Source organism: Natrix helvetica, assembly GCF_964273705.1.
Source record: "Natrix helvetica genome assembly, chromosome: Z".
Lineage (NCBI taxonomy): Eukaryota > Metazoa > Chordata > Lepidosauria > Squamata > Natricidae > Natrix > Natrix helvetica.
In genome coordinates this window covers 117,319,154-117,345,296 of record NC_138554.1, presented here as the reverse complement: position 1 = coordinate 117,345,296, position 26,143 = coordinate 117,319,154, and the positions used below count along the sequence as shown (strand labels likewise).

The following is a 26,143-nucleotide window of genomic DNA, read 5'->3' as shown; positions in this document are numbered from 1 at the left end:
AAGATTATATTATATTCATTAAGAATATATTATATTACAAAATAATTATTCATTAAGAATATTAATTAAGAATAATTCATTAAGAGGCTTGCATATGCGCACCAATGTGCCTTCTGTCCCTGTCCTACTGTCCCCACTTATTCATATCCATTTCCTGTATTCATAATCATGTTTATACTTAAATCTGTTATCTTGTACATGCTTGATAAAATAAATAAATACAGAATCTTCGAAATATTGGCCCTACTTGTACAAAGTCATTGTGTGAATTTAATATTTGCAGTATGGCAGTAAACAGGGAGATTAAAATTGGGGAGACTTTTAAAACAAAACAAATATCATTCCTAAACTTAACAACACTAAAAGAAAAAAATCAGTAATTAAATATCACAACCATTTAAAATTAAACACTTAAAGACTAAACTAAGGAAATGCTTTTGATTCATTGTGATCCATTGAATTAATCCTAACCCTAACCCTGTCACCTTTCTTTCAAAGATTAAAATTTTTGAAATTGTTATATTTACCATAAGCAGTCCAGGGCACAGAAAAGAAGACGATTATGACCCAATCCACTATAGAAATTTTTGGCATCTATCTTCATAAATGAAATAAGTGTATCCACTCCTTCCCATCCAAAGAGCTCCTGTTTAATAGTCAAACTTACATTATTTTGTAAGAATTATAAATAATTGTTCCTGTCTGTTCTACTTTGGTCAGAATGGGTCTAAAATATTGTGTCCATTTGGAACATAATAACCACCTTTTCCATACCCATTAGCAGTTTATTATAAGAGCTTTGCCTTTTATTGGGCTTGCCCAATAGCTACGCAAGTTCTGGAAAATATTGATTTGGGACTTTAAGAGACTTTACAGAGATGGCAACAGGATGTGGCCATGTGACATTCCCTTAACTTAAGAATGTATCTTCCTGAGGCCAGGCAGAGAGAGGACTCCTTTAAAGAGCTGCCAATAGGTTTAGAAAGATTACATAATTGGATCTAAAATATTTTTATCTGCTTCTGATTTAAAAACTGTAACCTATGCTGAAGCATTTTCAGAAAAGAGAAACCAAAATGATAAGGGACCTGGAAGATAAAACTCAGGAGAGAAAGATTAGAACTTTGACATATATTTAACCTGGGAAGACTGAAAGGAGATATACCTGCAATATAATAAAGATAGACCTCAACTTAACGACAATTGAACCCAAATTTTATGTTGCTAAGCAAGACAATTGTTAATTGAATTTTGCCCCATTTTATGATCTTGCTTGTTAACAATAGTTGTTAAGTGAATCACTATTAACTTAGTAACAGGATTGTTAAGTAAATGTGGCTTCCTCATTGATTTTGCTTGTGAAAAGGTCACAAAAAGCTGATCACATGACCCTGGGTCACTGCAATTGTCATAAATACATTTCAGTTATCAAATGGCCAAAATCTGAATAAGGAACAGAACATTCTGCCTTGGGAAATGGTAGATTTGCTGACATTGTTTATAAACAAAGGCTAATTTGCATCTATCAGTGATGTTATAAAAATGTATTTATGCATGGATATAAGATTGCACTAAAGGATTTCCAAGATTCTTTTAAAACTTTCCGTTGAACACTTATATACAGTAATTACATAAATAAAAATAGCTGTACTATATCTTGCAATTTATATGTGGTTGCTCCTGATCTTTATTACTTCATGTTATAATGCAATCCCAAAGCCAAGTTATCTGAAAATCTAATCACATCAAAAGCAACTCAGGAATGCCAGTTTAGAATGTTAATAGACGGTGACACTATAGAATAAAAATAAATAAATAAATAAATAAAGTAAAATAAACTTTGAACATAGGCTCATTTTTCACTTTCTTATTCATTGGAAATTCCCACAATGAACTTTTGAAATCCATGAGGAAATACAAACCTTTCTATGGATATTATGTTCACAAAGTGTTGACAGAATAAGTAAGATATCACTTTGAATTTCCATCACAAGGGCAGAATCTTTATAATTAGTTGTGGTGAATTTTAAGATACCTAGTGGAAAAGAGCAATAAAGATGTTATGGCTGCTACACTAGAAATTATTATACCAGTAGAATACATTACATAATAATATATTATTTTGCAAATTTAATACATCTCAACCTTATTCATATTGACTTTTCCCCCGCATTTTTTTAAAATTCATATTGACTTTCAACGTATTTAAATACTAGCCATCTTTACACTCAGATGCAAAAAGGAAAGCTAGTGGAAGTTGGGGTTCTTATTAAGGTGCAGCACTTTTATTAGGAAAAACAAAAGACTAAATGGTGATTATCATTTGTTGTCCAATTTATTGGAGAAATCAGTCATGTCACTTAAGAGACTGATGTCAGTCTGATGCCCTTCCTTCAATATGTTTTTTGATAATAAGAACTAGGCCACCTAATTACATACTCTGACTCTCAGAAAACCATACATCTTACTTTTTGCAATATACATTTTTATCTTTTGCAATGTTCTAAACCTTAAACAAAACAGGAGTATAGCTTATTACAAGCCAGAAGCTCCTACTGTCCACCCTCTAAGACAGATTCCCCAATATAAATATCATTTGTCTGAGGATTCTTATTTTTCAGTAAAAGAAATGAAGAAAATAATGAAGCTTAAAGTTACAAATCAAAAAACTATTCCATTGTTGGGGGGAGAAAAATCCTTGGCAGAGGTAATAATAATAATTTTTATTTGATTAGCCGCAACCCTCTCCCGAAGGACTCGGGGCGGCGTACAATCAAAACAGATAAAATACAGATAAAGACAAACATATATACATAAAGAACAAAGACATATACATGTGCATGGAGGAGGTAGACTCATAAGTGAAAGACAATTAAAAAACACAATTTAAAATCCCATTAAATAAAATTACTGAATTAAAAAACCCATCAGGAGCGTTATGAAGTTATGATTGAGCCAGGCCGGCTATTTGGAATAGGTGGGTCTTGAGCTTTATACGGAAGGAGCGGAGGTCAGTAGTGGTCCTAATATCCGGGGGGAGGTCATTCCACAGGGCTGGGCCTGCCACAGAGAAGGCTCTGCTCCTAGGCGCCGCCCCATGGCACTGTCTGGTGGACGGCACCTGGAGAAGTCCCTCTCTGTGCGAGCGGATGGGTCGTAGGGATGTATGGGGCAGAATACGATCCCGCAGGTAACTAGGTCCTGAGCCATGGAGCGCTTTAAAGATCGTAATCAAGACCTTGAAACGCACCCGATAGACCACAGGAAGCCAGTGCAGCTCGCTCAGGAGAGGTGTCACATGGGAGTACTTAGTACTCCCCATAATCACCCGCGCGGCCGCATTCTGGACCAACTGCAGTCTCCGAGTGCATTTCAAGGGAAGCCCCATGTAGAGAGCGTTACAGTAGTCCAGGCGAGACGTCACCAGCGCATGGGTGACTGTGCGTAGGGCGTCCCGGTCCAATAGGGGGCGCAATTGGCGCACCAGGCGAACCTGGTGGAACGCCCCCCTGGCCATGGCTGTCACATGGTCATCCATGGACAGCCTGGCATCAAGGAGGACACCCAAATTGCGCGCCCGCTCCACGGGGGCGAGATGAATGCCCCCAATGGCCAGAGATGGAATTAACTGGTTGAACCGGGGGGCCAGAACCCACAGCCACTCCGTCTTGGAAGGGTTGAGCTTGAGTCGGTTATCATCCATCCAGACCCGTACGGCTTCCACACACCGGGACATCACTTCGACGGCCTCGTTGGGGTGGTTCGGGGTGGAAATGTACAGCTGAGTATCATCAGCGTACAGATGATATCCCACCCCGAAACCACGGATGATCTCACCCAGCGGCTTCATGTATGTGTTGAACAGGAGTGGCGAGAGGACCGACCCCTGTGGCACCCCACAAATAAGGGGGCTTAGGGTCGACCTCTGCTCCCCTGCCAACACACGTTGCGTCCGGCCAGAGAGGTAGGAGCCGAACCACCGCAAAACGGTGCCCCGGACCCCCAACCCCTCCAGTCGGTGCAACAGGATACCATGGTCGATGGTATCAAAAGCCGCCGAGAGGTCTAATAGGACCAGGATAGAGGAACAACCCCTATCTCTGGCCCTCCAGAGATCATCCACCAACGCGACCAAGGCCGTCTCTGTACTGTGCCCGGGGCGAAAGCCGGACTGGCGCGGGTCTAGATAATCATTCTCCTCCAGATGTCGTGGGAACTGAGAAGCCACCACACTCTCTACAACCTTCGCCAAAAAGGGAAGGTTGGAGACAGGACGATAATTGGCCAGCTCCGTAGGCTCCAGGGAAGGCCTCTTGAGCAAGGGTCTCACCACCGCCTCTTTCAAGGCGGCCGGAAGAGACCCCTCACCCAACGAAGCGTTCACTAGGCCCAGGAGCCAGTCGCGTGTAACCTCCCAGGATGCCAGTACAAGCCAGGAGGGACACGGGTCCAGTAAACATGTGGTAGGTCGCAGTCGTCCACGCAATCTGTCCAAATCCTCGATGACAACCAAGTCAAACTCCTCCCAAAAAGGTTTCTCAAGACTCGCCATTGGCGTCTCGACTGGGCCACTGAAGGGGACCCAATCCTTCCGGATTTGAGCGACTTTATCCTGCAGATATTTCCCAAATTCCTCTGCCCTACCCTGTAAAGGGGCCTCCCGCGGCCTCTGAAACAGAAGGGAGCGGGACACCCGAAACAGGGCGGCAGGGCGGTTCTCTGCGGATGCAATGAGAGCGGCACAATATTGGTGTTTGGCCGTTCTCAATGCCACTAGGTACGTCCTTAAATGGGCTCGTACCTGTGCTCGGTCAAATTCGGATCGGGAGGATCTCCAACGACTCTCTAGGCATCTCTTGCGGCGCTTCATCACCCTTAGCTCCTCGGTAAACCAAGGAGCCAGGGTGGATCGTTGCCGCCGGAGAGGCCGCAAAGGCGCCACCCGGTTCAAGGCCCCGGTAGTCGCATTATTCCACGTGGCCACCAGGTCCTCTACCCGAGGGCGGGTCAGGGCTGCAGGAGGTGGCCCAAGCTCCGTCTGGAACCTATCTGGTTCCATCAGGCGCCTGGGGCGGAACCATCTAGTGTTTTCCGGTTCCGCCTCCCCGCAGCGAGGGGTAGCACCGGGGAAGTCAAGTTGGAGGAATGAGTGATCTGACCATGACAGAGGAGTGATGGTTAAATTCACTCCTCCCAGATCACTCAACCACTGGCTAGAGACAAAAACAAGGTCCAAGGTGTGACCTCCCTCGTGTGTCGGGCCCTGAATCATTTGAGTCAGGTCCATGGCTATCATGGAAGCCATGAACTCCCGAACCCCCTCTGATGCTTCTCCCACTGATGGCAGGTTAAAATCCCCCATCACTAGAAGTTTGGGGGTCTCAACCGCCACCGATGCGATCAGCTCAAGGAGCTCAGGCAGGGTCGCTGATGTATGGCGGGGAGCCAGGTATACTATCAGCAGGCCCAACTGCCTCCCAGGGCCCCATTTCACAACAAGGGATTCACATCCGGACGTCTGTGGCACAGTGGACTCCCTCGGCTCTAAGTCCTCCCGGATAATCACTGCTACCCCACCGCCCCTTCCCCGGGCCCGGGGCTGGTGAAATGCTTGGTAACCTGGTGGGCACATTTCCACGAGGGGTAAACCTCCCTCGTGGCCCAACCAGGTTTCCGTTATTCCCGCGAGGTCCGGCTCCCCCTCCAAAATTAGATCATGAATGAGGGGCATTTCAGTCAAGATTCTTCATAATGAAGAATACAAATTCTCATTCTCAAAGCTATGAGGCTAGAAAAAGTAATATAATTCAACTGTAAATATTCCTTTGAATGGAACACTATGAAACATACCAGAGAAGCAATATAAAGTCATAATCATGCTCTCCACATATGAAAAATAGCATTCATGGTTTTAGATAAAATATATAGAATATGCTATCATTGCAGAATTAATATTATACCTCTCTCTCGTTATACGGTAAATTCATGCTACTAGTGAACAAACTGGCTGCATTCAGTTTTACAGATAAAATAAACAAATAAACAAAACCCCTAGAAGATGCCAGAGATGCCTTATTTAAGATAGCCCTGCTATTAAATGTCTTGTATATTAGAAAGTACTTACAAAGAAAATGCAGTCGGTTTGAAAAAAATGAGGAAAAACTATATTGCTTTAAAGCATAATAAGACTAAAACTGACCTTTATTTTTATTCAGACAACTTTAAAGTTAATGAAACAAAACTAATTTCAGATATGTTACCCAACAGTTGACTAATTGCTCCTTGATCACAAAGATCAACATTCACAGCATCATCAGCGAGAGATACAACTGGATTCAGGACTCTCAAACAGAAGCGCATCTGTGCAAGTTTGGTGCCACGACCACCTACGCCATGGAAACTATTACCTTGAGTAAAGAAGGGATCTGCAAAGAAACAAAAAATATTCATTTTATTTCAAATTAGACCAAAAGCTTTTCATATTATCATGTTTGAAACATTATTGTAAATGTCAGCACTCTACTGTATTACTGTAACATAGATATTTCCCAAACATCTAATTATATAATTTTAAAGTTTAATTGAACATATAATCTTCATAGGAAAAAGGAAGACAACATCATGGCTCTTTAATATTCTGGCTGCACATTCATGACTGTACATTTGGGCTTCAATCTCCAAAGCTACATGGTGGCAGAGAACATGCAGAAATTTCTTGTTACTTATATAAGAATTTTAAAAAATATTTTGGCTGAGTTTGTTCCCAGTGAATGTTGCTATGTATTTCACTTAACAGTAGTAAATTAATATAGTAAAAGTTTTTCATTTCAAAATTTCTCATACAGTAATCCTCTATTTTGCAATCACAATTGAACCCAAAATTTCCATTGCTAAGTGGACAGCTGTTAAATGAGATTTTGCCCCCTTTTATGTCCTTTCTTGCCACGGTTATTCAGTGAATCATGGCAGTTGCTAAGGTAGTTCATGACTGTTAAGTGAATATTGCTTCTCCATTGGCTTGCTTTTCAAAAGGCACAAAAGCTCAGCACATGTCCCAGGACACTTCAGCTGTCATAAATACATGCTAGTTGCCAAGTGCCCAAATTCTGATCATGGGCATGCTGCAACGGTCATATGATATCTCTTACTACAAGGATAGAGATTATGTAGAAAATCAAGCAGGATAAAACTGGTACATATAGTTCTTAACCTAAAAGTAAATTTAGCTCTATATCAAAAATCACAGCATTTCATTAGCAAAAGCACCTAGACTTACATACCATTTCATAATGGTTAACAGCCCTCTCTAAACAGTTTAAAGAATCAGCATATGGTCCCCAACAATCTAGGTCCTCATTTTACTGACCTTGGAAGGATGGAAAAATGATTTAACCTTGAGCCGGTGAGAATTGAATTCCCCAGAGTGAGCAGTATGCTAGTCTGCACTACTGCATTCTATTCACCATGGCTAGAAGTTATCTTGCCATATTGACTCACCATTGCTCACACACCATTCCAGAAACAGCAGCAGCCGAGTATTTCCCTGGTACAGCATATAGTCTTCTATCAATAAGGGAGCCATTGTTGCTAATGTAGCAATAGCAAGAAGCTGTAACTCTTCATACTGTGCTGCAGACATATCAAGTGCTCCTCCCTTTTCATGTGGTTTTAAATAATTAAACAAAGCCAATATAACCTTACCCTCATGCAGCAGCTAAACAAGGAAAGGAGATAAAATATAATTTGAAAAGAGAAATCATTTTAATAGTAAACGGATAACAATAACAATATACTTTTGACCTTCTCATGTTAGTACATGCAGAAAGCATTTTTAAAGTTATGTTTTGCGTAAAATTTGAAACGTGATGATCCCTGCATACAAGGGTAGGTTGCTGCCGATGTTATTGTGGGTTCACTTCGCTTGTGCACCTGCCACGCTTTGTTTGCGCATGCGCAGTTGTCCATTAATTGTTCTGTGCTTGCGCAGAACATTATAAAATGAGTAAAAAACATGCCGGCAATGGCATGGGTGACTGGGGAATCAGTTCAGGGGTGTGGCCAGCTGGCCACCCCGACCGGTTCAGCAACCCAGTCCCAATGTCCACTACAGGTTTGCCCGAACTGGTGCGAACAAGTAGCAAGCCATCTCTCTGCATACTATTGATTTGCCACTTTTGATAAATGTTACAACGAATGTAGAAAAGGAGTAAAATTTATATCTGCTGATACCAGTCATTCGCAACCACAACCACGTCATTCTCATTCTATCCCCTTCCTCCAAATACACACAATAAGTACTTTTATTGTACTACTCTGATTATTTTCTTTGGGAAGTGGATATGCAAGATACAATCTATTTAAAACTGTTGTTTTATATTTTGTACTTGACAATAAAAGGTTCCTACTTGACTCTATGAATTTATACAATTATTGGGCTGTTAATTTCTCTCTGAATATACTAAAGTTATTTTAGAATAACATTCTTCTGAGGGAGGGGAAATATTTGCCTATTTATTTTGACATCTAGAAGTGACATGAAGCTTTTTGGTGCTAGTAGCTGAACGTATAGCAGTATTGTCAATTTCAACATAAATGTAAATTTACAGATGTATTAATAGAACTCTCTTAAAACATGTAGTATTAAAACTCCTGAGTAATTGTACATTTACAGATGTATTAATAGAATTCTCTTAAAACATGTAGTATTAAAACTCTTGAGTAATTATGATTGATTTCAATTATTTTATGACCTACCTGAACAGAACATAAATCTTTTGCTAGTACAGTAAGCATGTTAAGCAGCAGCTTTTTCAGCTCAAAGTCTTCATAACAGGAAGTAAGTTTAAGACCTTTTACCAAAGGACTATGAGTTTTCACTGTGAATGAAATTAAACACATTTTATCAACAAAAATCCATGGTTCACATTTACATGATAAAGTATTAATGGTTAAAATACTTACTTTCATCAAAAGTAGCATATAGTATTAATTGCTTGGAAAATCCAGTTTCCTAAACACACATACACATAAAGTTAAGATATGTACAAAGCTGTTGTATTTATATTTGTGCTATTTTTAAATTTATAATAGACTAAAGCACGTGGAAATTTTTTAAACAGTGGATGGATGGAAATTACTTTTTAGAAAATATAAAAAGGCATTTGTAAATCAATGTAGCTCTTCACAAACATTTGAAATGGATGAATTTAGGATTATTTTTTGTTCAGGTCTTAAAAAGTAACAGAATTATAAATTTTAGTGATATGGCAAAAGGCAGAGCTCTGGGATAAGAAAAGGAGTAGGTCCAATTCTGAAGATGAAATATAATTTCCAAAATTCTTTATAAATGGATAATGTCTCAATAAAGATAATTTTATATACAGAACTAATTAGAAAAAAATCAAAACCAGGAATTTTATTGCTCTTAGTTGGAAAGGTAGAGTTACAATATAGCCTTCTTATAATCAATGAGGAATGGACCACCTATTAAAAAGTTAGATCCTGATCAAAAGACTTATATTAGGCCAGAAGATATAATCTTGCAGCCAGAGTTGTCCAAGGCAAAATATGACAATATAAAATGATAGCTGAATAACAAAGAAATGAATGAAAAAAATATAGAAGTAGTAATCTCTAGTTCATAAGTAACTGAAAAGTAAAAACGATGCAGGTTCAGGCTTTTATTATTTATATCTTCTTAGCATTTTTTTTACACCAAATTCACCTCTTCTTTGTCAGATGGATAACAGGTACTCCACAATAGTATCCATTATATTAATATGCAAACTAATGAACAGTAGCAGAAATATGGGCACTTTGATGATACAGGAAACAATATTTTTAATAGGATAAAAGTACAAACATAAAAACACACACACACATACACACATAAATGCACACAAAAGGAAAAAAGAAAAACATGATATTCGATCCAATGATATTTTACAAAGTTATTAGGTGTAAATTTTAAATCTCATTTTAAGATAAGAGAAAAAGTCAAGATTATAAGATTATCATCTCTTCTACAAGTTTTTCAGTGTTAATTATATTTTGATATGAGTTAATTTCTTATCTTCTGTGTCACAACTTCTGAAACCTCATTTTAGAATTTATTATCATTCAATAAATATTTTTTTATAAAGCAAGACCATATAATGCCTGCCATATTTAACTGCCATCACTGAAAACATAATTATATGTTTTTCCCTATAGTATAAAATTCCAAGATAAATGTGTTTTAAGGAAGAAAGGGCTGTGGCTATACTAAAAAAGCTGGCACTATGATGTTAACAGAATATGTAACTAATTTTCAATTTTCACTTTTAATTTGCCAAAATTTGAAATCAAGTATACATACAATCATTGGAGCTCCTGGGTTCTGAGCAACAAGGGTAGCTATTACCAAAATGTCATTTCTTAACTGACGATCATAATGGCGGAAACCGTGTGTAAGTAAATTTGTAAATGCTTCCTTCAGAGCCCTAAGTAAAACAACACAATTCTATATTTTAATACCTATGGTTTTTCTAATTGAAAATATAGTATCATTCCTAGATACTAAAATTCTAAACAGTATTTCGCAGTCCTCACTTAAAGACATTTATTCAGTGACTGTTCATGTTTTAGACAGCGTTAAATGAATGGTAGATTCTCCAACTTACAGTCACTGTTCCTCTAAATTACAATCACTGCAGCATCTCCATGTCATGGTTTTTGTATTTTTGCTCGTTGATTTAAAATACACCAAACCAACAAATGTTAGATAGAAATGGTTTAGAAGGAAGAAAGTAGTTAGTCCATAATCTATTGATTTTAATTTATTTTATATCAATAAATAATTCAAATAGAATGAAACAACACATTCTATATTTTAATACCTATGCTTTAATACCTATTTTAATACCTATGCTTTTTCTAATTGAATAAGAAATAATTACCTCTCTACAGAAATAGAGCACAACAGTGATGAGAACTATCTTGAATGCATTTGGGTCAATATTAAAGGTTGGGGGGGAATGACATTGCCATAGGTCTATACTACAGGCCACCCAACCAAGCAACTTTTTGCTAGTCAGCCAACTAAGGTATGTAGGAAGCACACCACAATAGTAGTGGGGGATTTTAACTACCCTGATATCAACTGGGAAACAAACTCTGCACCAAGTGAAAGATCAACAGGTTCCTAACAAACCTAGCAGACAACTTTGTTTCCCAAAAAGTAGAGAAGGGAACAAGGGGATCAGCCATATTGGATTTAATTCTCACTAACAGAGAGGAAATGATAGAATGTTGAAGGCACAGGAACCTTGGGGGCAAGTGACCATGCAATATTGGAATTCAACATTATGCAAACACAAGTAGTAGAACAAAGTGAAACTAGAGTCTTGGACTTTAAGAGAGTTAATTTTAATAAACTTAGAGAGAGGTTGGGAAAAATTCCATGGATGAGAATCCTCAAGGGGAAAACAACTCAAGAAGCTTGGGAAATTTTGAAAAATGAGATTACAAAAGCCCAGTCTAGCACAATAACAATGAAGAAGAAAAATAACAGCTCCCAAAAGAAACCAGCATGGCTGCATAAAGAACTCTCTGACAAATTGAAAGACAAAAAAGATAAGTATAAAAAGTGGAAAAGGGGGGGGGACACATAACTAAGGCAGAATATCAGCAAATAGCCCGAGCATGTAAAGATGAAGTGAGGAAAGCTAAGGCTCACAATTAAGAAAGGCTTGTCACAAAAGTAAAAAATAACAAAAAAGCTTCTTCCAACATGTTAAAAACAAGAAAAAAGTTAAGGAAACAATTGGTCCATTGCTAGGAGAAAGTGGCAAGAAGGTGACAAGCAACAGGGAGAAAGCAGAACTATTTAACTCATGTTTTGCATTTGTCTTTACACAAAGGGATAAAACAGTACAACCTATCAAAAACAGCACCACAAAAATCAGATTTGGAACACAAGTTAAAATAGGGGAAAAAATGGTAAGTGAGCACCTGTCTACCCTAGACGAGTTCAAATCACCAGGACCAGATGGATTACACCCCAGGGTCCTGAAGGAACTGGCATATGAGATCTCAGAACCACTGAACTATATCTTTCAGAGATCCTGGAGCACCGGGGAACTACAGGACTTCTTGAAAAGAGCTGATGTAGTTCCCATCTTCAAAAAAGGGAAAAAACAGATCCAGGAAACTACAGACCTATCAGCCTGAGATCAATAACAGGAAAGATTCTGGAAAAGATAATCAAGCAAAGAATTAGCAAACACCTAGAAGTAAACAAAGTAATAGCCAAAGCCAACATGGGTTTGTCAAAAACAGATTATGCCAAAGTAATCTTATTGCATTCTTTGACAAAATGACAAAATTAGTGGACCAGAGGAACGCCGTCGATATAGTTACTTGGACTTCAGTAAGGCATTTGATAAGGTAGACCATAACCTACTACTAGATAAAGTAGAAGAATGTGGGTTGGACAGCATCACCACCAGATGGATTCGTAACTGGCTGACCAACCGCACTCAACGTGTAGTTCTCAATGGAACTGCATCTACATGGAGGGAAGCATGCAGTGGAGTACCCCAAGGCTCTGTTTTGGGCCCAGTACTCTTCAACATCTTCATCAAAGATTTGGAAGAGGGAATAAATGGGGAACTCATCAAATTTGCAGATGACACCAAGCTGGCAGGAATAGCCAACGCTCCAGAAGATAGGCTAAAGATACAGAAGGATCTTGACAAACTTGAACATTGGGCACTATCTAATAAAATGAAATTCAATGGTGAAAAGAGTAAGGTTCTACATTTAGGCAACAAAAATGAAATGCACAGGTACAGTATAGATGATACCTTGCTCAACAGTAGTAACTGTGAAAGGGATCTTGGAGTCCTAGTGGACAACCATTTAAATATAAGCCAGCAGTGTGCAGCAGCTGCCAAAAAAGCCAACACAGTTCTAGGCAGCATAAACAGAGGATAGAATCAAGATCATATGAAGTGTTAATACCACTTTATAATGCCTTGGTATGGCCACACTAGGAATGTGGATTCAGTTTTGGTCGCCACGATGTAGAAAATATGTGGAGATTCTAGAAAGAGTGCAGAGAAGAGCAACAAAGGTGATTAGGGGACTGGAGACTAAAACATATGAAGAACAGTTGCAGGAACTGGGTATGTCTAGTTAATAGAAAGAAGGACTAGGGGAGACATGATAGCAGTTTTCCAATATCAGGGGTTGACACTAAGAAGAGGGAGTCAAACTATTCTCCAAGGCACCTGAGGTTAGAACAAGAAGCAATGGGTGGAAACTAATCAAGGAAAAGGGCAACTTAGAACTGAGGAGAAATTTCCTGACAGTTTCCAGACAATTAATCAGTGGAATAGCTTGCCCCCAGAAGTTGTGAATGCCCCAATACTGGAAGTCTTTAAGAAGATGTTGGATAGCCATTTGTCTGAAATTGAGGCGTTGGTTCTTACCTGATACGCCCCTTCTCCGGGCGGTGGAGACAGCGGTCATGCATGGGTTAACTCAGTCAGTAACCTATAGAACTGTCAGTCAGTAACCAATAGAACTGACGATGATGTCATTGATTCTGTGGAGCATGCTCAGGCTTTCGTGACGAAGGAGATCAGTAGACTGGTGTGCTGTGAACAATTGCTCTCCGTGAGGCGACTACGCATCATGCTCCCAGACGCTCCCTGCAAGGTAGGCCAGATCCCCAAGGGTGGGGATGACCGCTGTCTCCACCACCTGGAAAAGGGGCGTATCAGGGAAGAACCAACGCCGCATTCTCCCAAGTTGGTGGAGACAGCGGTCATGCATGGGATGTACCAAAGCTGGCGTGTCCCCGGGAGGGCATGAGACTGGCCTAGGAGCTGGAAGAAGGGAGAACGTGTTGAAGGACGCACCGTCCAAAGGTAGCATCTGCCAATGCATATTGATCCACTTTGTAATGTCTAATGAAGGAATTAGGGGTGGACCAAGTAGCTGCCCTGCAGATTTCTTCCACTGAGGCCTGCCGTGCCCACACCGCCAACGTGGCTGCGCTTCGTGTGGAATGAGCCGTAATGTTAGGCGGAATGAGGTCATGCGAGATGTAGGCCTGAGCAATGGCCGACCTAATCCATCAGCCAATCATGGAAGGGGAAGCTTTCAACCCTTTGTTGGTAGGATGGAAGGATACAAAGAGGGCCTCGGTACGTCTGAAGGGGGCCATCATGGCTATATAGATCTTAAGTGCCCACCTGACATCCAGCTTGAGCCATTTGTGCTCCAGCCTGTGCGCTGGGGCAGGGCAGACGTTTGGGAGAGTGATATCTAGGGAGTGATGGAATGCAGAATTGACCTTCAGGACAAATGTGGGATCGATGTGGAGAACCACTCGGTCCATGTGGAATATACATAAGTCAGAGCGGGTGGAAAGGGCCGCGAGTTCTGAGACCCTCCGTGCCAAGGTTATGGCCACCAAAAAGACAGTCTTAAGTGTGAGGTGGTGCAAGGTTGCCGACCTGAGAGGATCGAAGGGAGGGTCAGTAAGAAAGTCAAGGACTTTGGTCAGATCCCAGGAGGGAAAGCGATGAACCACTGGGGGGCAGAGATTGGACGCCCCTTTAATGAATCTGCGGATGTGAGGGTGCAGAGAGATGGGTTCATCCCGGTGAAGTGACAGAACAGAAGAGACAGCTGACACTTGTCGCTGCAAAGTGTTTGGAGAGAGGCCCTTATTAAGACCTTGTTGTAAAAAGTCGAGAAGTGGGGCCACTGAAGCCTTTAGGGGGTCTATCCTTCAGGAATGGCACCAAGCCACAAAGGTCTGCCAGGTAAATTCGTAAATTCTGTTTGTAGCCGGGCGGCGTGAGGCCTGAATAGTACTGATTAACAGTCTCGAAAAGATTGTCCGCCCTCAGGACCGCCCGCTCAGCCTCTAAGCGGTTAGGCGCAGCCAGTGCAGGTCGGGGTGGTGGAGGGAGCCTTGATGGAGGAGGGATGGAATCATTGGCAGAGGCCACTGAGGTTCCACAGACAGATTGATTAGGTCTGCATACCAAGGGCGGCGAGGCCAATTGGGAGCAATCAGGACGAGCTTGGCCTCCTCCTCTATCGCCTTCCAAATCACCCTCTGGATCAGGGGGAAGGGAAAGTCCTTAGGTGGAATGCACACTCCATGAGAGATGCAGCTCTTGTCCCCCCCGGTGATTGACATGAGCCTTGGCCGTCGTGTTGCCCATCCGGATCAGCACGTGGGAGTTGTGAAGGGAGTTCTAGAAATGGAGGAGGGCCAGATGGATGGCTTTTAACTCGAGCCAATTCATACTGTGGGACAGGTCGGAATTGGTCCACAGTCCCTAGGCCACCTGATGGTCCAGGTGAGCTCCCCAACCTGTTACACTCGTGTCTGTCGTGACCACGAGACGCAGGGGTTCCCTGAGCTATGGCCGGGGAGATCCACCACTCCAGAGAGCGCAGAATCTCTGGAGTCAGAGTGACCTTCGCTAGGGAACAGCTGCTGTTGGTTTTCTGGAATGGCAGAAGAAACCACTGGAGGCAGCGGCTGTGAAGCCGTGCCCAAGGGACGAAGGAAAAGCAGGAGACCATCTTCCCCAGCAGTTGAGACAGCTGAAGAAGAGGGACCCTTTGGCTCCCTCGTACCTCCCTGGCTAACTCCCTGAGACTGCTCTGGTGGTCTTGGGAGAGGAAGACCTTCCCCTGAGAGGAGTGTATGAGGGCTCCCAGGTGGACTAAGCGAGACGTGGGAGAGAAGTGACTTTTCTCCCGATTTATGGAGAATCCCACGTTCTGCAGAACCTGAAGGGTGTCCTTGAGGTCCCTGAGGGCGAGACCTGGACAACAGAAGAATGTCATCCAGGTAGCAGAATATCTGGATGGGCATAGCCCACAGATGGGCGGCCACCACTGACAGCACCTTCGTGAAAACCTTCGGGGCTGAGGACAGACAAAAGGGAAGGGCCCGATATTGGAAGTGGTGGCCCGTGTACATGAAGCGGAGGACCTTCCTCTTATCTTTGGATTCTACCAGAAGGGGCTCTAAAGGAGGGCCAAAGAGAAGGGAAGAAGAGTAAGGGGAGGAAGCAAGCCTCCACTTGGCACGTGCTTCTGCCTGCCATTGTTTTAGCCAGATAAGCCGGCGGTGGAGATGGAAGACGCAATGGCCTTGGATGCAAACCGGGCTGCATCTAATGAGGCATCCGCAGTGTATTCCAGGGCCGCCTTAATTTTATTGATGTCTCTGTGAGCCCTGGAATCCCTGGCTGGAAGACGAGTTTGGAGTTGTCTCAGCCACAGGAGGGCCAAGCGGCTGAAGAATGAAGCTGAGGTGCCAGCCCTAACAGACCAAGCTGAGGCTTGGTGGCCTTTGAACAGAGTCTGTTCAATCCTCTTGTCCTCTGGCTGCAGTGTTTCCTCAGGAGCTGCCGAGGCTGCGTTGGGAGAGGACAGGGCAATGATAGGTAGATTGATAGAAGGTACCTCCAAAGCCTTGGCAAGGTCGGGAGAGACATTGTACAGGTGTTTATCCAAGGCATTGGGGAGGGGAGCGGTACCTGGGGATGCCACCTGATTTTGGACAACATCCCAAAAGAAACGTGGTGATGGGATAACCTCCTTTTCCATCGTAGGCTGGGTGAAGAGCGGATCAGTGGTGTCAGCCTTGTCTGCTTCCGCAGTCTGAGCCATCTTAGGAGAAGGAATGCCTGCGATCTTCCTGGCCTTGAAAAGGAGAGAGCGAAAGACAGCAGGTTTAAACAAACCAACAAAGGGAGGTGGATCGGGAGGAAGACCCTCATCCTCAGACAGATCTGAGTCTCTTGCCGGGCGATCCTCTCCCTGAAGACAGATTTCTGGTTGGACGTGCCAGGCAGGTCATTTGAAGAAGAAGCCGAGACATGACCATCCCTGCGCCTGGAGCTGGAGGAAGAAGCAGACCTGCGAGAAGCAGAGCGGTTAGCAGACCTGTGATTGAGCCCAGCCGCCTCAGAGATCATATCAGCCATGCCTGGCGAATAGGAGCAGTGCCTGCGGGGATGGGGAGAGATATGTCCCTGGTAGAGGGGATCCTCATCAGGGGTAATGCTCCTGCCACAATCAGAATCATCCCCACTTTCAACCAAGGCCTCTGTACCCTTAGCCTCTTCAGGCTGCAAGATTGAGGCAACTGGAGAATAGTCCTCCTCCGAATCAGAAGAAAGATCAGGAGCTGGGCTCGAGTGGGCAGGCCTTTGGGCCTGGAACAGGCGAAGCTCGGTGTGCTTGGTCTTGGCTCTGGCCTTCTTGGCAGGGACCTGAGGGGCCCTATCATTCTCCCCGGGTGGTGGTTCCTCAGCACCCCCCTGGTCAGGCCTTGGATCCCTGGGAGGGGACTGGATGGCATCCCCTGGAGCAGGCCTTCACTTGCGGCCCTTAGAAGCAGAAGGCTCGGTGGCAGGGGCAGTAGTCACAGGGACTGGAGGTAGCTGAGAGCCAGGATTGGGAGAGGGGGCCATAGCCAGTACTCACAGTTAGTGTCCAAAATGGCTGCCACTGTTTTTCATGCCCAAACAAAATGGCCACTGAGGCTGAAGAGCCTATGGGCCGGCGCCATGAGGTAGCCAAGGCCGCGCTGATGGCGTGGGCGGGTTAGGCCTGCGGCAAGGTTGTGGGGCCAAGGGCGAAGCCGTGGAGGACAGCTGGGGCCAGAAAGCCGATCGGGAGAAGCAGCGGCAGAAACGGAGCGTCAAAACGGCTCCACAAGGCTTTTTTCGGGCTCCCTGTAGTGATTGGAGGCTTCCGGCGGTGGCAGCAGCAGGCAGCACAGCAGGAGGGCTCATAGGCAGAGAATCCCTCATCGGAGAGCCTCTTCTGGCTCCCTTTGAAGGCGCTGCTGCTCTTAGGAGCCTCAGAACCCCGAAGGCAGAAGCAAGGCAGGCCTCGCCAAGGCGAGGCAATCCTCTCCAGCCCCAGGGACTGTTGAGAGAGTGCTGAAACCTCAGCAGGAGCCCAATGGAGAGAAGAATTTGGCAGAATTTAGTAGAGAAGTCCAAATAAGTTCAAATTCGCATTAAAAGGATCAAATATTCAAGTTTTGTAGAGGAGAAGCGATTAGCACAGCCAGTACTAATCGAACTGAGTCTAGAAAGCAGAAGCATGCTTCACAGAGAAGATGACATCTCTTTGGGAGACTTGGTTCTATTGGTTACTGACTGAGTTAACCCATGCATGACCGCTGTCTCCACCAACTTGGGAGAAGGTATAGGGTTTCCTGCCTAGGCAGGGGGTTGGAGTAGAAGATCTCCAAGGTCCCTTCCAATTATTATATTGAAACATTAGTAAAAAAAATGCTTGTTCTACTTTTCTTTTTAATGTATATGAGAAATAGAAGATAAAAATGCCAGCTTCTAATATATAAACTAGCATGTAAAAACTAGGTTTATATAAAGTATTTTAAATAGGCTTAACTGTACACATTCCAAGTTACTGAGCTGTTCAATAATTTGTTCCTTGGAAGTTTTTTCTAATAAATTCCAAAGGATTTCCGAGGAACGGAATAATAATTGCCCAGAGGGATCAACATCATTCAGATAAGAACATAATATTCTTGGTGCTTCAGCTTTCATCATAAGTTTACAATTTGCTTCTGAAAAAGAAAATGATTGATAATTAGCTCCCTTTGTATTGCCAGCATTTTACTGAAAAAGAAACTAAAATAGATAAGGATTAGCTACAATATTTTTAAAATATAAATCATACTAACCAGAAATAGAAAGATGTTGCAAAGTTTTAATAAACCATAATTTTTCAGAAAGTTGATTTTCAACAAGTGTTAGTGATAAAACCAAAGTCTCTGCTAAACTTCCTAATTCTACAATCTGCTTTTTATAATTTGCACTTGTAGGTTGATGACCTGTATTAAGAAAAATTGGAACAAGTCAAAGGCAAACAAAATACTTGTATTTATTCGTTAGATTTATAGCGTGTTGTCCTCCAAGAATTCATGGTAAATGAATTTGCATGTCTGAGAATGGAATTAACTACAGCTAGTCCCCAAGTTACAACCACAATTGAGCCCAAAATCTATGTTGCTAAGTGAAACATTTGTAAGTGAGTTTTGCCCCACTTTACAATTTTTCTTGCCACAGCAGTTAAGTGAATTATTGCAGTTGTTAAGTTGGTAACATTGTTGTTACAATTAATTTCCCATTGACTTTGCTTGTCAGAAGGTCACAAAAGCTGATCAAATGACTCCAGAATGTAACTATTATGAACCAATTGCTAAATATCTGAATTTTGATCATGTGACATGGGGATGCTGCAAAGGTTGTAAGTGTGGAAAACAGTGCTAAGTCACTTTTTAAAGTGCTGTTATAACCTTGAACGATTACTACCGTATTTTTCGGAGTATAAGATGTACTTTTCCCCCTCAAAAAAGAGGGTGAAAATCTGGGTGCTTCTTATACACTGAATACAGCATTTTTGGACTACTGAACCCCCCTTTGCAAAAATGGACGTGCAGAGGGTTTTGGGAAGCTTGCAAAGTGCTCCTGAGGGCTTGGAAGGGCAAAAAAGAGCAAAAACCAGGCCATTTGTGCCCCCCCAGCCCCCAGGAGTACTCTCCCAAAACCTCTGCATGCCCCCCCTCTTTTTTTTGCAAAAAATAAGGTGTGCAGAAAGTTTGGGAGCCTGTAGAATGCAAAAACATTTTTTTAAAAAAATTACCTCTTCAAAATCATGGTGCGTCTTATACTCTAGTGTGTCTTATAGTCCAAAAAATATGGTAAATGGATTGTTGTAAGTGGTGGACTACTTATAGTTTAACGCCTTAACTACCACACTGCACTCCCAAGCATCAAGATCACTGACAATAATAATTAATTTATTATTATAAGATTCTAAAATTGATAAATATATCAGAATAAACAAATGTGCATCAATTAAAGTCAGGCTATTATTCCTATTGTATTACTAGTTTTGATTAAACATAAAATAATATATTAAGCTTATTTATTCCTAACAGAATAAAGGTTAATAATGGACAGAGGGATACATGCAAACACAATGCTGAAAGTAAACTATGGTTAACACACAGTCCTATACACATTTGATTCATTAATAGATCTGTTAGGCCTTTAAGATAGAGGAAATTGGCACTACATGAACTGTTAGAATTCTATTTTATTGTTAAAAGGTATAACAGAATCTTGAAAATCTCTCTCATTCCTCTTACACAAAAGCAAGTCAAGGCAAAGCAATCTTATTATGTCTTATTCCTTCCTCCCTTTAAGGGCTAAGCTGACATTTACGGAACAGTTATTCAATTTCTTCATAGATACCATATTCCATGATCTGTTAGATTAGCACTAAATATGGAATTATGCTTCTATGCTACTCAGAACTTTTTATACTAAGAGAGGACAACTAAATATGAATTTGGGGTGGAATTTCAGATTATTCCAGATACCTACACCCAAAATGATTAAATTATATGGAATCCAATCTACGAAAAATTGCTCACTAGTAGTACTTTTCTACATATCTCTGTATTTAAACCCAAAAAGAGCACACAGCACTACTGCAATGTAGTCCTATGTGCAAATAATGTGCATATAATTGTTTTCTATGCAGAAATGGTAACCATAGGACCAACCTGATAATTAAGGTTAAGCAGCAAGATAATCACCGGTAATTATTTCATATTATAACTAATAATCCAAAACATTAGTGATTCTAGATATCAGGGACTGCCATCTTGTAGATGACCTGCATATTTGCATAAAGATAAAATTATGAATATTTATGTCTATTCACTGCATCAATTTTGGAAATACATGGATTTTCAATGGGACCAATCTATTATATTTAAAATACACACAATAACTTTAGAAATAATTAAATTTAACAAGATATGATAAAAATAAGTAGTCTAGTAAAGTAAAACTAAATGTATTACTTTAATAAACAAAAGTAACAAATGTGTTTGTGATTTAATTCACACTTTTACTCAAAATAAGCAGTTCTCCATAGCAAAGAAACAATGGTTCCTTTCTTTTTCTTCATCGCACTTCTAGTATAGTATATTGTGTGACATTTCATTCAGACATCTAAGGCATAATGGTTGAAATATATTTGTAAAGATAAATATTTCCTCTGTCCAGTCGTATGTGACTCTAGGGGGCAGTGCTCATCTTTGCTTTTTAGCTGAGGGAGCCAGTGTTGTCCGAAGACAATTTCGTGGTCATTGATCAGCATGACTTTATGCCGAGATGCACAGAATGCTATTATCTTCCCACCAAAATGGTATCTATTTATCTACTTGCATTTGCAGGATGGTCAACCATGTAAGATTTCATGTGAAATATTTGTATTCTACATGATGTTACAGTTTTCCTCAATCAACTTGTTGCTCTCTCATTTACTATATAGATAGACTGTTCATATTTTTAACATTGTGGTAAACTAATTTTATTAAAATATATCAAAATATAAAATAACTCTTACCTTCAAATTCTTTTACTGATGGCTCAGCATGGTAAAAGCTAATAATGCATTTACATATTTGTATTCTTATTTGAGAACACGGAACTCTGATCAAGTGACCTGAAACAACAGGCAAACTATAATACACTTTTATGACATTCTGTTGCATGAGTTTTATTCATTTATTTATATATGAACATTATATCCATTTCTTCTTTGTATTTAATTACAATGCTCTTTGTTTCAAGAGCTAAGGAGGAATAAACTATCCCACTATATCAGTGAGGGTGAACCTTTTCATCACCAAGTGCCAAAAAGAGAGTGTGCGTGCACTCATTGGGGATGTGTCCCAGAAGAGAAGCTGCCAAGTGGGCATGCGCGTGGAAAATGAACTTCCAGTTTCCGGCATGTGCATGTGCACCAGCCATCTTGTTGTTCTGGTTACTCGCGTGCATGTGCGCATGACGATCAGCTGGCTGGTGCACATGCGCACAACAGAAACTGGTTTCCAGCATTGCCACATATGCAAAAAACAGCTGATTGTCATGTGCGTATGCACACCAGAAGAGGAACGGGAAATGCTGTGCGTGCCAGCCAATATGACTCTGCCATGTTGCAGCATTTTTTGTGAATTTCTGGCAAAAGGCATCATTCAGAAGAATGGGTTTGCATTATGGATTTTCTTAACTTTGCAATTATTCACTCATGAACACTGCAAAAAACTCAAATAATTGGGTCCAATCACCCCGGTGAATGAAGTTACCAATGTAATGAGTTACAACCATTTCAAATGGTGGTCCTAAGTTGAGGTGAAGTTATATAAGGAAGATATGTCTACATCTAATATTACCCAATTGTGCAATTGATTCTTGAACTTCTTTAGCATACTTTTCTTCATCAGATAACTTCTTTTTGTAAAATGGTAACCTGCAGAATTAAATATATCAATTATTACAGTTGCAATTTAAAAAGCATGAGAGAAATAATGATAAATACTTGAATAATAATGACTACAATTTTCATGAAAAAAATAAAAAATGTATGTTATTTCTAACTACTGATTTCACTTTAATATTTTGCAGATCTGTCAACTATATATGGATTATAAACTTGAATATCATATCAATGCTGTATTAAATAGAAAAGTAAAATAGAAATAAATTATTTTGCCTAAACAAATAAACTTAAATAATACACCAATCAAGATTGTGCACTGATATTAATATCTGAGATGAAACAAATGTATTATTGTTTAAATAGGTTAAGGGTCATGTAACCAGGCCTATATGTGTAAGGTTCAAGCTCACTACTACATTATATTTTGCCTATTTCACAGAAATCTTCTCAGATTGCCAACCTTAGCCAGCCTGGGAACATATACATAAGGTTCTAAAGAGCTTAAGGTAGGTGTGTGTGTGTGTGTGTGTGTTTGTTTGTTTGTGTGTGTGAGTTCTGGAACTCTTGCAATGGCGCAAAAACTTTTAGCTAATTCTGTACTTGCAGTGTCTCTATTGCCTGGCTAGGTATATCCCAACAAAATAGTGATTATTTGCCACTTTGTTTACTATTAAAAAGAGTGATGTTTACAATATTCAATAATTAATGTAAAGAGAAAATGAATCTGATTCTATAAGTACTCTCAACAGAATCTAGATCATATACTGCCAAGTTCCCCAACCTTTCTGGTTGGTAGCCTGGAATGGGGTGAGTGGGGAAAGAGAGGATGGTTTGGTGGGTGGGGCAGGCTCGTGCGTGTGGAGCCATAAATGCCCACGATGCTTGCATGAGCAGGGCTGTGCACATACTCAAGTAGCTTTTTGGCCAATGGACTGTGTCCTAGTATTGAGTGCCCCAGAGGTTGGGGGACCCCTGATATATAGCATACAGCATATGGATACATACAGTCTGTTAAGCACCCTTGTGCAGCTGTAGGCATTTTTCAAAAAGTAAATTCACTATCACAACTGTTCCAAAAGATGGGGCAAAGTTATATCTGCTTTTTAATTTATTAATGTGGCCCTCTCTCCTCAATACATTGTACAGGCCTGGCTTAAACTGTCTATGCTATATAGTAAGCCCCAGTGAAAGTAATATACTTTTCAAAAAACAAGCAAATTATTTCACATTATATACTCAACTTTCATTTTTGTAATTTTAAATATAATAAAAAGACTGTATTTCAAAACTGTTTATACACTCGCAAACACACACACACCAGAAAACCAAACCATGAATATATTTATTCTTTACTGAGCTTATAATTACTGATGACTATGTTATTTGATTTGTATTTTGAAATAAGTATTTTGATTTGTTATTTGAAAGTGGTGCTATTTGATAAGATGGAAGTGGAAAAAAATATTTGGTCTTTTAAAAATATATATTTTCCAGTCTATTGTTTTAATGTTCTTTCAGTCCCTTTTTGCTACTGTTTCTTTTTTTGTTTCAATATTAGAAAACAACAATGATGCCAGTAAAGTTTAACTATTACTGACAATAAATAATGCCATCAAAATCAACTGAAATGCAACAGTTATTTTTCTCTAACATAAATGATCCCATTGAAGGGAATTGGGAAGGAGATGGGCAAAACAGTGTCCATCAAAATTTTACTAAAGAAAATTTTCAGCATTTTCAAATGTTAGTCACACTGGTTGACTTCTGCAGGTTGAAATTTTATAACATCAGAAGGACCACATGTCTGGAATGATCATAAAGATAGTCTTCACTTTGTGACTACAATTAGGACAAGAATTTACACTGCTAAGTGATATGGTTATTAAGTGAGTCATACTTGCTTTTACAACTGTTTTTTCCACAGTTGTTAAATGAATCATATGGTCATTAAATAAATCACACTCCCCCACTGATTTTGCTTTTCAATCCTACTGGGACAGCTGTAACTGATGGTTGTGTGATCTCACAACACTGCAACTATTACAAATGCAATATGGTCACAAGCCCATATTGGTAATACAATGGTTGTAAGAACTAGATGTAAATATTTTTTTCAGCCCTACTGCAATTTCAAATGGTTGTCAAATGCTAAATGATTGTAAATTGAGGATTATCTATAGAACTGCAGAATACTAATTTTCAAAAACACTAGATCAAGAAAAATTAAGGTTTGATTTTTCCTTACAAAATAAATATCTTCTCAAATGAACTTTGAATAATTAATTTTGCTAATAATGAACATTAGTTATTCCACTTTATTCCACTGAAGCAAATGGAAATTAAGTCTACCAACAAAGCCACTGTAATCTGATGTACAAAATGTATGCCACAGAAGACCACAACATAAAAGGGAAGGTCAATGGCAAGTTAAAAAACAGGAAATAAAGTATCAACAACAGGCTCACCAACTATATACACATTTTGTCCACCAAAATCGATGATCAAGGACCTTCACGTAATTATAACTACATTTAATAAATTTTAATATTAAAAAGATGTTTTTGTGGAATACTAAGCACAATTCTGCACAAGATGGCCCTATATGCCAGCAGTGACCCTGCCTACCAGATCCTGCAGAAAGATCCTAATATGAAATAAATCTGCCAAGGGACAAGCCTATGGGATAATCTGATTATCAGTAATCACTTTGTCCCTCTGGAATGTAATGTCATTAGACTTGCCTATTTATTTCCTTAGTTCATGTATATCTTGCTTCTCCTCCCAAAGGCGAGGCAGCATAAAAAAATCTCACTATCCAATTTCTGTCAATATTTTGCAACCATCTTATGAAATAGGCTAGGCTGACCAATTTCAACTGACCCAACATCACTGAGTATCTTGAGATTTAGATGAGCATGAATCTGACTGTGATCTTTTCCAATCTTAATCTAATACTTGAAAATAGTGCAATCCTCTAGTTGTGTAGCAATTCTACTGAGGACAATCTGAATGAAAAGCACTGCAGAAAAACATTGAAAGATATTTTAATGCTATTAAGATGTTTAAAACATACAGTAATAAGCTTTGGTTCATTCCTCTCTTCAGGAAAGAGCAATGAAATATTTAGATTTTGCAACTGCATTATTATAACTAGTGAATATGTATATGCCCAGAATGTGGCAGCAAAGTTAAACAATATAAGCAGAGGAGAAGACATATTGGTAATCTTAAAGGTATTTAAGGATAATCTCAGTACATTAGAAAAATTCAAGACTTAGAATACCTTTAGCACTTTTAATAAGTAGTTATACAAATATCCATAATGTTTACTAAGAATGATTGGTTGTGTTCCAGGAAAACTAGCACACAATTGCTGTTTAAGTATGCTATGTAGGACAAGCAGCAGAAATACTTGACTGAGTTCCTAAATATTTGATGTTGGTCTAATTGAATTCATTTAAGCTATTAAAATACCTGCAACAGTTAATAAAAGTATGGAGTCTTTCTATTGATTTATTTGTTACTTAGATTTTCATTAATTTTATATGAAAGTTGAATCCACAAATTTAGATAAAGGTTTTATATATCTGAATGATATATAAACTGAGTGTTATCATTTTCAAATTAATTGTGAATGAAATGTAACATTATAATATTTGCTCAGTTTATTTACTGCAATCATAGTTTGTGGAGAATACTTTCCCCAATATCTAAGTTATATTTATAACATTCTAAATGTTGAAGTCATATGCTGTTGTTAAAATGAAAATAAATGCATATTATT

General features: G+C 40.1%; 1 protein-coding gene across 2 annotated transcripts in view; it reads right to left on the bottom strand.

Moving 5' to 3' along the window:
- CFAP69 (cilia and flagella associated protein 69) overlaps positions 1-26,143 on the bottom strand; it is a 45,800-nt gene that overhangs the window by 11,695 nt on the left and 7,962 nt on the right. For both annotated transcript variants that reach the window (XM_081932262.1, XM_081932263.1), the window contains exons 5-15: positions 22,313-22,389; positions 21,484-21,582; positions 18,743-18,892; positions 18,448-18,625; positions 10,358-10,481; positions 8,962-9,010; positions 8,755-8,876; positions 7,498-7,714; positions 6,261-6,425; positions 1,923-2,035; positions 528-646 (exon numbers count right to left, since the gene is read on the bottom strand). In XM_081932262.1, the coding sequence (XP_081788388.1) occupies positions 528-646; positions 1,923-2,035; positions 6,261-6,425; positions 7,498-7,714; positions 8,755-8,876; positions 8,962-9,010; positions 10,358-10,481; positions 18,448-18,625; positions 18,743-18,892; positions 21,484-21,582; positions 22,313-22,389 (1,413 nt within the window). The remainder of the gene's footprint in view (positions 1-527; positions 647-1,922; positions 2,036-6,260; positions 6,426-7,497; positions 7,715-8,754; positions 8,877-8,961; positions 9,011-10,357; positions 10,482-18,447; positions 18,626-18,742; positions 18,893-21,483; positions 21,583-22,312; positions 22,390-26,143) is intronic.